Raw genomic sequence first — 13,450 nt, 5'->3', positions numbered from 1 at the left:
AGCAGACCTATAACGCCTTTTTGCCTCGTTTTGTACGTATCCTTCCGAGATCATATCGCCTGGTCGAGAAACGTATCAGAGCTTGGAGAGATATGAAAAAAAGGTATGCATAATGTAACGTTCTGAAAATATCATGACAGATATACGTTTGTAGATGGCGGACCTACTGCAGCGATAATGGAGGATTGTGTACCAAACTGGAGAGGTCAACGTTCGGATTATTGTTCTTCCAAAGAGCTACACGTTTCATTTCGAAATTCTTTAGAAAAAAGTTCTTCTAATAGTCTAATAGTCAATTCTACCTCATTTACATTCTAGGAGATATTTTCGAATAGAATTTTTTATCGTAATGATCCTTTTAACCTTTTTGATAATGCAGATGGCTATATTTAACTATTATTGTGATTATTGTGATTGACTGTAACAAATCAGAAGCGCGCACTATATAAATACTAACAGTAATTATAGCCACTCAACATATTGTTTCCATTACAATATTTTACGCAGTTCACATATTCTTTATGACAGCAGTACATTATATAGCACCCACAGTGCTGTAGTAAAAGTGGTTAATCTCAGATAATTTTTCTCTTTTACGCAAGATTACATATCTCTTCCCTCCGCACGGCATTATATAAACTCAACTTAGGCGCTGCGTGACTCGTTAACCAATTAAGGGCCAACTATGTGTTAAGGCAACATTTCATTCAAAATGTTCAGTTGCTTTATCTTATATTATTAGATTCTACTTCTTAATATTTGATTATGGAAAGAAACTTAAAAAATTGAATATCTATTTCGGTACTATACCTCTATACATTCTGCAATGAAATTTGGAGAAATTGAAATATTTATAGCATTATAATATAAATCTCTTTTGTATCTCAAATCTCTTATCTTTTAAATTATGGAAATTATTTTAGATTTCCATAATTTACCTATCATTATAATATGCAAACTTTAAATCCCTTGCCAAAAGCAGTATGTAATGTATACCTTCTTACATATTTCAATAATATTATATATACACTTTATAGCATAAAGTGATCTACAATCAAAATGTTTATATTATAAATTGCAGCTAATATAAACTTTTATGTATTATGTATTAAACAGCTTGATCCTTAGTAAATTGACGCACCGGATGCTATCCCTCAAGCGGACAAATTCGAAAAGTGTTATCTGGAGAGCGCACCGCTCCTCCGTGGGTAACGGGTCAAGAGTAAGGGTCAATGCAACCGTTATCATCCGGGGCCCCATTTGGTCGCGTGCGACGCGGTTGCCGGCACAATTGATTCTGTCGTCGATTTTCCAAAGTTACAGACCAGGTGCAAGGGATCCATTGGTCCCTGGCCGTCAGCTGCTACCCCCACGACCCACCCCCTCGCCACATGATGTACTCGCGCGTTCCTCAATTTGTGCGTTTAAAAAGCCTCTCGTGCCGCGGAGCCACCGATGAAAGGGAACGCCCTGGTAAAATATGCGGAATTTCCAAGTAGACCGGTGCGCCGTCTTACGGGATCCTATGAGCGCGCTGTTCTATCATCAGCGGGACAGGTGATCATGACAAATTGCCTGTCGGGACGTACTCTACTTTTACCGCCATCTTACGATTTTCACTGTTCCTCTTCCTTGTACACATTCTTACCTGATCACGTAGTCTATGTTAATGTATTTATATCTATATATATATATATGTAGTGACTTATATTGCTTATATTATGAAATATACTGTTTTAATCCTAGTATTGGTCATCGTTGGTTTTACGTGACTTTATGCGATAGTATATTTATTTTTTGCTTCGGAACATATAATAAATTAGATAATTTTTGTTAATAATAATTTTTTTGATAGAGAGATTTGAGACTATACCTGCCCCGTATTACAGTTCTTTATTTGGTTTGTTTGGTCGAACTAATTCGATTTTGATATTAAAGGATGAAGAATTTAATACCATGTGTCATGAGAAATATTAGTTGCTAAGTAACTATATATAAAACATAGTACTACGATGATTCATGAAGAATTCTCAAACGGTAGAAAATACTGTGTAATCCGTGGATAATCAAGGATTCGATGCCACGAAGCTGTTACGTCGGCGCTGTGGCGAGTTATTCAATGAACCATGTACAGTACACTTTCAATCGGCGTCTAGGCACGACTTGTAGTTGCTTGATTCATGAATGGCATTAAGGGAATCTGTCTCGAGCACGACAAGGTGATAAGACGAAAAAAGATTGAATGAGGACGACCATAAGCGAGGAGGATGAGGAAGACGAGTCAAGATCAAGGTCAACGCGTTTCGGAATCTTCGTTCCTTCGCGAACCGGTCGGAGAAATTCCAACAGAATAGTTGGTAGAAAAAGGAAACTAACGAAGTTCCAATCCTTTATCAAGATAAACCATATAGACGACGATCGAGAAACTTGATTCCTAATGTCAGGTTAGACTATTTAGAAATATCAAATTTTGTGATAGCTGACGAATTAGAAAGCGAATGAGAAATCGTACGAATACACCTGTGATTGTTCCACTGATGGCGAGCCCAATGATAGCTTGTACTACTTGGCAACACGTTTCGAAAGTATGGATTAATGACAGCTCGACCCGTACACGGCGCTCGACCCGCCACCTTGTGTTCGCCAAAAGGAGTAACAAAGATAGCTGTTTCAACGAAACAGCCTGTTATGTATTTGGTTCCTAAGCTTATAATAAAAATTCCATCGTAAAGAGATAAAACTTCCGTTCCAATTAGACGCGGCAGAATGTTGTCAAATTTTCTCCTAAGCTTTGTATTTGAACTTTACCGACGGACCACACACGCTCTTATATAAATGAATCTCGAAACAAGTCAGAAAGCTAGTACATACATACTTGTACGATTCATTCCGTGAAAGAGAGCCAGATATATATATGTATATTCGAATTTATTCGCCGGTTCGAACACGTTCCCCGCGCATAGGGTGCATGGATAGGTATATACCTAACACATACTTACGTAAATATTCGTGTGCATGTATGTACGTATGTATATAAGAGCAAACGAGGCAGGCAACGACATCAGGGTAGAAGTCCTTATGAGAGACATCTGGCTACCACCTGCCTTGATGCCCTCGCATTGCCAAACTTCCCCCCAATAGAACTCTCCCCGAGCATGCGCACCCGCTCCTATGACGCATACATGTGAATGCATGTGTATATGAAGATGCACGTGTTCGAATGCGTCAAAGAGCTTCACTGTAACTAAATCGTCAATCGAACACACGGATTTTTAGTCTTCCCTCTGCTTCCTGTGTTATTCCTCGAATAATGTCGATGCTTTTTTGCATTTGAGGCCGATGTATCCAGGTTAGGTTAGTAGCTGAAGATTCTACAATTAAACTAGAAAATTTCGATCCATTGAGGATGAGAGATTCGACTTTGATTGATTACATTCTAAATTAAATTTTCAGTTCCAAAAATTAAAAAATTTTCAGTTTCTAGAATTAAAAAATTTTCAGTATTCAAAATTTAGATTCTCAATTTACAGAATTCTTAGTTTAAAAATTGTGAAGATACATAATACAAAATAGTAATTCAATGACACAAATGCACCCATAATTAACAATATATCATTTCATTAACATCCTTCTCGGGATATGACCGACTAAGCTAACCCCGAAACGCGCATATGTCACTTTTAGTTCAAAAGCATGCGCTATAGCAAGATAGGCGAGAGAAATTCTCGTGCCCCTAGGGGTGTATTGGTATTAAAAAAAAAAAAGGAGAGAAAAAAGAAGAAAAAAATGAAAGAGAGAGAGAAGAAAAAAGGGGGAAATCCCCTCAGTAGCGAGCTTCATCCCCCTCGGCTCGGGAGGTGCGCGTCCTGCACCATCACACGCCTTACCCCGTGTACAACAACCAATTGTAAATCGAGCAACGAGCCACCCGGTGCTCGTTCCCATGACAAGTGCGATGGGTATTTTCTCCTCGTGAATCTTTAATTCCACCGTGGGAATCGAGGCTGCACATCGCGAAGAATCAACCTCATGGTTGATCCATGCGCACCTTGCTAATGCCGACTGATTAGAGTATTAGAGGGCCGAAGCACGAATCTCGATTTTATCTACCCCGAGCCGACTCTACGCCACTGTATCGAGTCGAAAGATCGACCCTGACGCGCGTGGAACTGACCACGCGGCACGCGGTAAACTTTCGAGTCTAGACTTGATTATCGACCGATAGTGCTAGCTCGGAATGAACATCGAGTAATTTATGATTTATTAATATTTGAGTGAAATTCTTTCCCTTTATGACGTAGAAAGTTTGACATAATACAAACATAACTCAAAATTATAGATTTTTACATTTATTTAAATATCAAATCTGTTATATGATTTTAAAATAATATTTTAAGGAATGATTCCTACGCTTTTATATCTGTATAAACTAATCTAACCTACCGAGTCACGATTCCAATTCAATCAAAAGCCTAAACGCATAACCTAACGCGTAGTCGAGTGGATCATCGAATCGAATGAGAAATGCATATGATGTAATATAGACAGACAAGCATTAATAAAGGAAAAATTAAAATAAAACGGCGGCACAATGATTGAAGGGAATATTCGAGGGCAAGAGGAGATCATTAGAATTCATCATGTCACTGGGTGAACGAAAGCGGCGTCAGTCTATCATTTGGCCGTCCCCCGGTTGAGAACAATTCGAAAACATATGCTCCGGTGCTTTTGGAAGACTCAATAGAATATAAGAAGGCGTCGCGTCACAGACGAGAAGGCGCGCATGCAAAAGCCTTTGCTAGGCCAAAGTCGTTCCAGACTGCGGTCTTTCTTGACTGGAGCAGATGCTGGAAATCAGGCTCGCTCTTGTGTGTATACCCTCCTGACGATCGACGACGACGTCGACCCTTGAACGAGTGTACCAAACCCAACATCGAAAATAATGATACGAATGAGGAGAAGAGAACGGGCTGTAGGAAAGGCAGAAAAGAGAGAGAGTGAGTGAGAGTGCGAGAGAGAGAGAGAGAGAGAGAGAGAGAGAGAGAGAGAGACGGAGAAAAAATTGTTCTTTCTTCTGGGGGGACTTCCTCAAGAGGCCCAGTCGCGAATCTCGTCAGCAGAACTGGAATCCCTTCGAGAAATTTGTTACTTGACATCTTTTCAGATCTCTTTCCATCTCCCTCTTTCCTTTTTTTCATTGTCTTCCTCTATCTTTTTCTTGTTATACATATTTCTTATGTCGGTGCCTTACAATATTGTCCGCCAGAAGCTTTAAAAAGAAGCACAGCTGCTTAAACGGTTATTTAATTGTATCTAAAAGAACACTCCTCTGTTACGAATTTAAATGACCACCGGCGCGATCTAGCGGAGATTTTATGCACAGATACGAGGTACCCGAGACGTTGTCACGAATTCTAGGAATTCGTTGTCGTAAAACCCGCTTGAATCTCATCTAAAATTAGATCGATCTGCGAGGATCGTATTCTAAGTTTACTATGCACCCTGGTTGCACCGAGGTAACCTCACGCGTCGGTAGATTCGTTTTTTTAGGAAGTACCACACGCGACGAAAACGACGCGCTAAAAACAAATCTATCTTTATCTATTCAAATTCGTTATAATTCTCGATAACAATATTCCATCTATATCATTAATACAATTACATACCACTAGTTTGTTGTACTATTATGACTATATTGCTTATCAATCAATATAAATCATGAAACATGGTATCTTTTCCTAATTTAAACGCTTTCGCAAGCTTTCCTCTAGCATTGTAGTTTCTTAGCAATCCATAAATTCAAGACATTGCTAAGAAACCCAATCACGCGTTTCCTGTCCTATTCTGCCTGTGCAAGTAGCATCCTGCTGCCTCCAGAAAGAGAATAAAACAGTGTCTAAGATCAGACGACGGATTTCCATGAAACGCCTTGAGTCGGTTTCCGGACAAAAGTTACAGCTAAAACACGTTCCGTTTATCTCGTACAACCTACACGTGGATTCGTCTCAACTTTGGCAATCTCCCGTTGACCCAAACCGTACGTCCTTCTCTCTGAACAGATATATCTGTGTACCTATCTCTCTGTTTCGTCCCTACTCCATCACCAAGCAGCGCGCACAGCGGATCATTCACGAAGTAATCACGTGTGTCTTGCGTCTAGTATGATGTTCTCCTCGTTGTAACTCATAGTTTCCGCGTTTCACGTTTTCGACGTGATCCTTCCCTTCCCAGGATCGCGCCCAAGTGCGAACTTTTCAAAATTCAACGAACCTTTGTGCCTTGTCTCTCATCCTTCGATCACCTCGGCTCTTTCTTTCTATTCTTTCTTTCTTCCTTTTGCCAAACGTGATTTCGCGTTTTCAACGGGTCTGGAATCTTGATTTACCAGATATACTTCTTCAATTTCGTGGCTTTTTTACTTTTTTTTTTCAGCCCAAATTTCGTGCCGTGCATCGAAGCCCAGGTATTGAATTCTTTGCATCAAGCAAACTGTTCTTTCTTCTTTTTTCTTTACCATTTTATTATTGCGTGAAGTGTAATCTTAGTGCCAAAATGTTATTGTTAGAAGATTTTTAGTTTAAAAAAGTATTTAGTGGAAAAATTAGCAAAGCATTAGCTTATTTAACATGGGAACAATGAGGAACGCGTATCGAAAGGCGGTCAGGGTTGGCTATTATGCCAGTTCAGAAAATGGATAATTCGCTGGACCATCGGTTAAAGGACGAAGACTCAAACCCGTCCGTCAACAAACGAAATAAACGACCGGAGAATTCTCAACGGGTTCGATCTGAAACCGGGTTTAAATCTCCTTTAGTCGAGAACAAGTCGCTCCGGCTGTAGACCTGGATGTGCGCGCGCGCGTTTTCACGAAAGCAGACCCTGGGCCCCAATACAGAACCCTGGTCTTTTTCCCTCTGGCTTCGAGCGATAAACGAGCCTAAAGTGGGATATCTGCTAGGTAACAACACGAGGGATAGCCGGAGGTTCCTTCCAGCATGCCTGATGCTTTTCCTTTCGACCTGCCTCTCTCTGTTTGTCTCTTCTCTTCCCCCCCCCCCCGCCCTAGCTATTCGGCATTCTCAACCTACTGGGTGACTTTTCGAAAATGCCGTCCGGCTGTCTTCTCTAACGCATTCGTAATCATGGACGAACCACTGTCGATGTGAATCCACGAAAAAATTTTTTAAAGACGCTCTCTTATTCTTCAAAAAGATTTCCCAAAAACTTCATTTTAAACGATTTTTATTCTTTGCCATATTCAAGGTAATAGACTTGATTTTTTAATTTCGAAAATAGTTTGAGGTTAGGTAGATTCGTGCCAAAGTTTAAACTGTACAAAGTTTCACTTTTTTAGTAAAAAGAAATAACGAATATCTCAGACTGTGAGAGAATTAGAGTGTGAATGTTTATGCAAATACATATTTTTATAAAAATAAATTAAAAAATGGACCCTAAATAGTGGCTTGTATTTATAATCTAAATATTATAACAAAAACATTACTCTGAATATCTTATACATTTTTGCATACATTTTGTCTTTTATTTCTCATAAATACATAAACATTCTCGATTTAATCATTATGTTCTAACCTTAATTTATTATTTCCAGAATTATTCACTTATTTTGTTTTCAATTATTAATTTCTAGTAATTTTTCTTTGATTATTGATCTTATAGTAGTTTTAAAAACGTAAATATAAACATTATTTGAAGCACAGTCGAAGGAGTGAACACACATGTACAGCGGCATCGTAATCTATCCTGAGATAAGGCCGCATCCTTTGATACCGACGCTAACATGGAGACTTCCGTTGTTCCGCAGCGAGATTTTTCGAATGTTTGTTACATGTTCCACGTTTCCAGCCAGAGACTGGCTATATGCGTTTGTTTTGATAAAATGCCTGAATATCGAGTCTAGTTGCGCTGACAGTTTGCACGAGATAAAGTCGAGGACCGGTGAGAATTTAAATAAGCAGGTAACATTGCAGTAAAATCTGGATAGCTATTAAACTCAAGACAGCACGTTGTCGAAGAATCACATTTTCTGATTACCTACCTCAACTCTTAGTAAAAAATGTTCAGCCACGTGTAATAATACCAAATTAACAAAAATACTAAAATTTGTCAAATAATATGCCATTTTGGAATATTTGAGCATTATAAAGTATTCATTCTTAGTTAATCTAATATTAATTGTATTTGATCAAAGGCTTTTTGTAATATATCAAAAAAAGTATATAGTTGTATGTCAAAACGCCTTACGTTTTCATTAATTTATTCGGGAGGGATGATAATCATCAAAGATAATCGCTAAAGAAATTGAATACAATGTCCAACTAAAAATTACAAAATTATCCCAGGAAATGTTATATTAAAGAATAACGATAATCAACCACGCGATCAAGATGGATGATGTGTTCGTGTAAATCACTGAAGAGAGACTGATGTGCACATGATATGTTACTTACGCTTCGGTGGGTGGCGGAGAATAAAAAGACGAGTGGTAGGTAGCAATATCCACGACCTTCGCTGGCATGAGCAGTCCACTCGACACTACATCCATTCTCACGGATAGTCTTCCAAGAAAACTCGCGGTCAGAGGGTTCTGAATGGTTTTCGACGGATCCAGTCCCGAAAACTCGAACTCCACAGCCTCTCGACAACACTATCTCCCTTTCTATCTCTCCTTCAGTACTTTACGTACTACCCACAGTACCGACAACACAAACCATCGTCAAAACTCTCCGTTAATATATCGTTAATATTTTGTGTATCTTTGATAAATATTGAACCCCTGGCCCCCCACTAAATCAGTTCGATTTTTAATGCGAAAAGCATGTTCGATCGCTTTTTCAATATTTGATAGAACTTTGTCTATCAGTCGTTCACGACTCGTTGCTATTTACAATATATAAAGATCAGCACGCAATTCCCACGAGACCTGCGAAAACATAAGAACTTCGTATGCCTCTCTATCTCGCTTTGTCTTGATCACACACACTATCTCTCTCTCTCTCTCTCTCTCTCTTGCCTTTTGTCTAATTTTCATAAAATAACAATACAGTTCTTTCTTTTAGTTCCGTATTTATTCACCAGCGATGTGATGTACTTATTGTATAATGGATGTCTTGTTAAACCAGATTTATCGACACGTGAGAACTATTGACGAACGACGGTAAAAAAGAACGTTATTCTTCACAGAGTCTTTAGTTAAATAGAGAAGAGAATGTTTGGGCGCACGCGTCGCGACAATGCAATGAGCGTTTACTTGAATGCAGCGAGGGGAAAAAAGCGTTGTCGCCAAGGCAGCTAGGTCCAGGAGAGGAAAAAAGCACGACACGGAGAGAACGGAAACGATCGTTGGAGCCGAAAAACAAAAACGATTCCAGAAGCCTTGCACATACGGTCCTTGTCGATCGAACGCGCGTTTCTTTCTCATCGGTCGATCCTCGAGTCTCCTTCAGCCTGGTTATCCATTATGCAAAACTTAGCGAGATTCGTTACGGGTTTTTGTCTTGTCGCGACGCGCGCCCAAAATCGAGCACAGTCACGCGGGCGTCTCGACCTGTCACCGTTTAGATTTGAACTAAAGGTACCGGCTGGATTGCCGGCGGCCTGCGCATGAGGACGATCCCTACTCCCTACTTCCTAACGTGCTCTCGTGCTGGGCTGTTGGCAACGTAGTGGGGAAAGATACGGTCGCAGTTGCTCGACGAGGGTACGGAAGGACAGGAGAACCACGGGACGAGGAGATGGTACACTGAGGGCGCAATCAAACGACGACCGTCCCTATATGTGTCCCAGTATGTGTGCGCTTATATCACTGTGTGCGTTCTTAGCTACATATGCCCTCCATCGCCCGTACACTCATTCAGGCCTATGGAAAAAAATAATCGAATGGTGGATGCTGTGATGAAAGCTCTCTCGTTAAACCCTTCCTTATTTTGGCATTAATGTATAGATATATGTAGAGACCAAAAGATAAGAGATTAGAATATGAATATACAAGGTACGAAGCAATATGTGGTACAATAGGGCAGAAGGTTATTTTACACACAAAAATAAGTGAAATATGTAGAATAACACGATAATATACTTCAAAAAGGTGAGTTTAATAATTTGTCATGTATGTATATTTGAATTTGGCTAATTCCGGCCTGAGCAGGACTGAATAATCGACAGAAGCATATTCTATGTATTAAAATATGTCGGAAACCTAAAATAACTTTTATTTATTCGACTTTTATTTCGAAAAAAATTAAGTTTGAAAATTCACCAAGTACATATATACCAGATTGGGTGTATATACATACATACGCTCAAATTTGAGTTTGTCAAACACGAGACATTAACACGTTCACGCCGGATGTACCACCGGTGGCTCACGCTTAAGTTTCCTATCAGGCAGCGTGTACCACCGGTGGCTCACACTTGAATGTTCCATCAGACGGTACGTACCACCAAAAATGTAGTTCGTTTAGTAACTAGAAAAAATTGCCATACAGTTGAAGATAATAGAAATTTAACGTATATTAATTGAAAAAAGTAGGATTTATTTAGAAACATAACAATTCAATATTATAAATTTATTGTAAACATGAATACGAGCGCCGCCCCACGGCGAGAAACACAAATAACAGCGCCAGCGTGAACGTGTTAAACGAGAAAGTATACTACATTGAGTAGACGTATTGATATTCATGACGATAAGAGATGACAGTTCTTAAATTCGCGCTAGAACAAATGGTGTCTATGACATGAGTATGTACATGAAAATGAGTTAGTTATAGTTTGACGTCATACACACTGAGAATAGATGGAATTTGTGATTTGACGCGCCACATACTACGTCATACACTTATGAATGACACTTAATGAACGATTTCTTCTATAAGGATAGCATACATGTGTAGTAAAAAAAATTGCTTGAATATGATAAAAAGGATAAAAAAAGGTGCCATATCGACCTTGGAACAGATATATATATATATCCTTCTTCAAATAAATTTAACGGTTATTTAATTAAATCCCCAAAATTTAAATTTTAAATGATATATTTCGAATTTCAATGCAGTAGACACTTCCTTAATTCCTTCTTCATGGATGGAAAACTCCCTGTTATGCAAAGACAGTTGTCATGCAAAACGAAGGAAAGCATGGAGAATCACTACCGAGTAATCTCGAAGTCACGTTCGGAACAAGGATGTCCTTGTTTTACGCCGACTACTGATCGTTTTCCAGTCCCCGAGAGAATTACCAGGGTTACCGTCTAGATGTATTATAGTTACGTAACCGTTTTGCGGAAGAATATCCCTTGTGCGTACCGGGTATCCGTTTAAAAATCATGCGCGCTATTATATTTGAAATACAAATTTTCTAACATAATGTTTGATAATATAAACATTGTCATCTATAATTCGTACATTCGTAGATATGTGGTCAACTGACTTATGTATGTTAAAGTTTAAGTTTCCATGTATCAAATGAAATGTATCGAATGATAACATTTTGAACGATAATTACTGACCCATAAGGAAATGTACAATTTAACTACTGTTCTTTTACTCTTCAGCCCATTGGTGCAGTACAAATACAGGTGTTACTCGCAAGAAACAGCTCGTGCATCTTTTAATACTCATAAAACTGCGTCTACCATTGTGACTCGGAGGAAGTGGTCAGACATAAAGAACACTGTCGGACAGTCAAACACACGTGTAAGAACATGGTGTAAAGTGTGAGGATTGGACGTGACATGTTACTATAGGAACGATGAGTTTAAGATCCAGAAAGTGAAAATTAATATAAAGTTAGTCAATGGCTTAAAGCTGACTTCTAATAAAGCAAAATTTTATGACATTTACGACGACCTTGAGGTCGCTGTGATTTCGTTACGGGATGTTACGGTAAATGAGGAAAGTGCACGGCAATGTTTTCAAAACAAAAGAGAGACGCATTGCTTGTGAGAACGTACTTTAATCCTGGTGAATACCTCTCGCTCGGTGCACGCCTCAGGGTGCGTCTGCATCGTTGTTCGCGAATACTTTCCCACCGTGGAGTTTGGCTGGAACAACGTCTACCAATACGTATATATATGTGTGTGTGTGTGTGTGTGTGTGTGTGTGTGTATGTACATATACATTTTTCCTTTTCTTTTTGTAAATATGCTGTACTTTTATATAGAGTACGAGTTTATGACCTACACTTCGTTTCAGGTTATGCTCTTGTTATTAAGTTTTTTGATTAATAAAGATCTATCTGGATGGTTGCTATGAAAACAAACCGTAGTAGAGTTAATGTCTGTCTTCATGGATATCTTCATGGAAGAAATTAGTAACGAAGACATAATATATGGATAATAGATAACGGTTATGGTAAAATTGATGTAAATACCTAGTGTTTTTATCTATTTAAGAATTTTATAATTTCCAAAGGTGCCAGAAAGTAATCGCGTTCATCGACGCTGTACACCATAAACACGTAATAACGTGGAGCCGTCGTCATGGGTGTCCCACGTATTATGCAAGAGATGAGCCGGTAGAAAATTTTTCAGGCCGTTGAACAGAGTGTACAGTCCTCTGTAGCATACCTTCGCCCACGATCAAGTTCGAACTTACTTGATTTCTCTTTAGGACCAGGTAGATAGTGTTGCAGCGATAAAATCAAAATTTGAAGCGATATAATATGAATATAAAAATCATATTTCTTAAGTGCATAATTAATTAGTAATGTTTTAAACCATTTCTAAAATATTGTTTTGTTAAAATGTTAACAAAATATCCTGTACATGATACATCAAGGTTAGGACGCAGTAGTATCAACATAATCATCCCTAAAAATTCTTGAGCCACTAAAAATGCAATAGCTTGAGGAAAATATTTACAAATTGTCCCACCTTCTCGTGAAGGATACCTCAAGCTACGATTCATAGGCAGCTGCGAACAATTTAATACCACTGTCACTCAGAGCTAACGCATTATATTACGTCAGATTTGATTGAAGTGGTGGCACGGTTTCACCTATAATTTCGTGCAATTTTAACGAGAATCGCTTCAAATTTGCAATTTCATTTCTCACAAACAATCTAATATGTGTAAAATTACTTTTAATATTGACAAAAAGGACGCTAATAATTTCCTGAACGTAACCATGACAGGGGGCGAGGTCGTCTTGAGACGAGTTCAACGCAAATTCCAGATAAAAAATATAAGAAGAAACAACCATAAACACGACTCTTGAAGAACTCACTCGTTGAAGAAATATCATACTAAACGAGTCATTGAAACGCAGAGTCCATAATGATTATTCGAATTCCCCGCATTGTTTTGACTTAATTCAGTGTGAATTGGCCTTAACCAGGACTCGTTGTGTTCTCAAAGAGCGAAATTAAGAAAGAGAAGGAGGCGCACCAAGAGAAACAAATGAACCGGGAGGAGAGTGATGAGGAGAAGTA

General features: G+C 38.8%; 1 protein-coding gene across 4 annotated transcripts in view; it reads right to left on the bottom strand.

Moving 5' to 3' along the window:
* Myb (proto-oncogene like protein Myb) overlaps positions 1-13,450 on the bottom strand; it is a 40,272-nt gene that overhangs the window by 17,810 nt on the left and 9,012 nt on the right. For 2 of the 4 annotated variants that reach the window (XM_069112712.1, XM_069112741.1), the window contains exon 1: positions 8,469-9,590. The exons of 1 other annotated variant lie outside the window; for it this stretch is intronic. In XM_069112712.1, coding sequence (XP_068968813.1) covers positions 8,469-8,563 — 95 coding nt within the window. In that variant the 5' untranslated portion in view covers positions 8,564-9,590. Of the gene's footprint in view, positions 1-8,468; positions 9,591-13,450 lie in introns of those variants that run through there. One more of the 4 variants, XM_069112721.1, reaches the window with a different exon arrangement.

This window comes from Bombus flavifrons, chromosome 1 (assembly GCF_040668555.2).
Source record: "Bombus flavifrons isolate JBK064 chromosome 1, iyBomFlav1_principal, whole genome shotgun sequence".
NCBI classification, from domain to species: Eukaryota; Metazoa; Arthropoda; class Insecta; order Hymenoptera; family Apidae; genus Bombus; species Bombus flavifrons.
The sequence above is the reverse complement of the archived record's forward strand: the minus strand, read 5'-3'. Positions and strand labels throughout refer to the sequence as shown.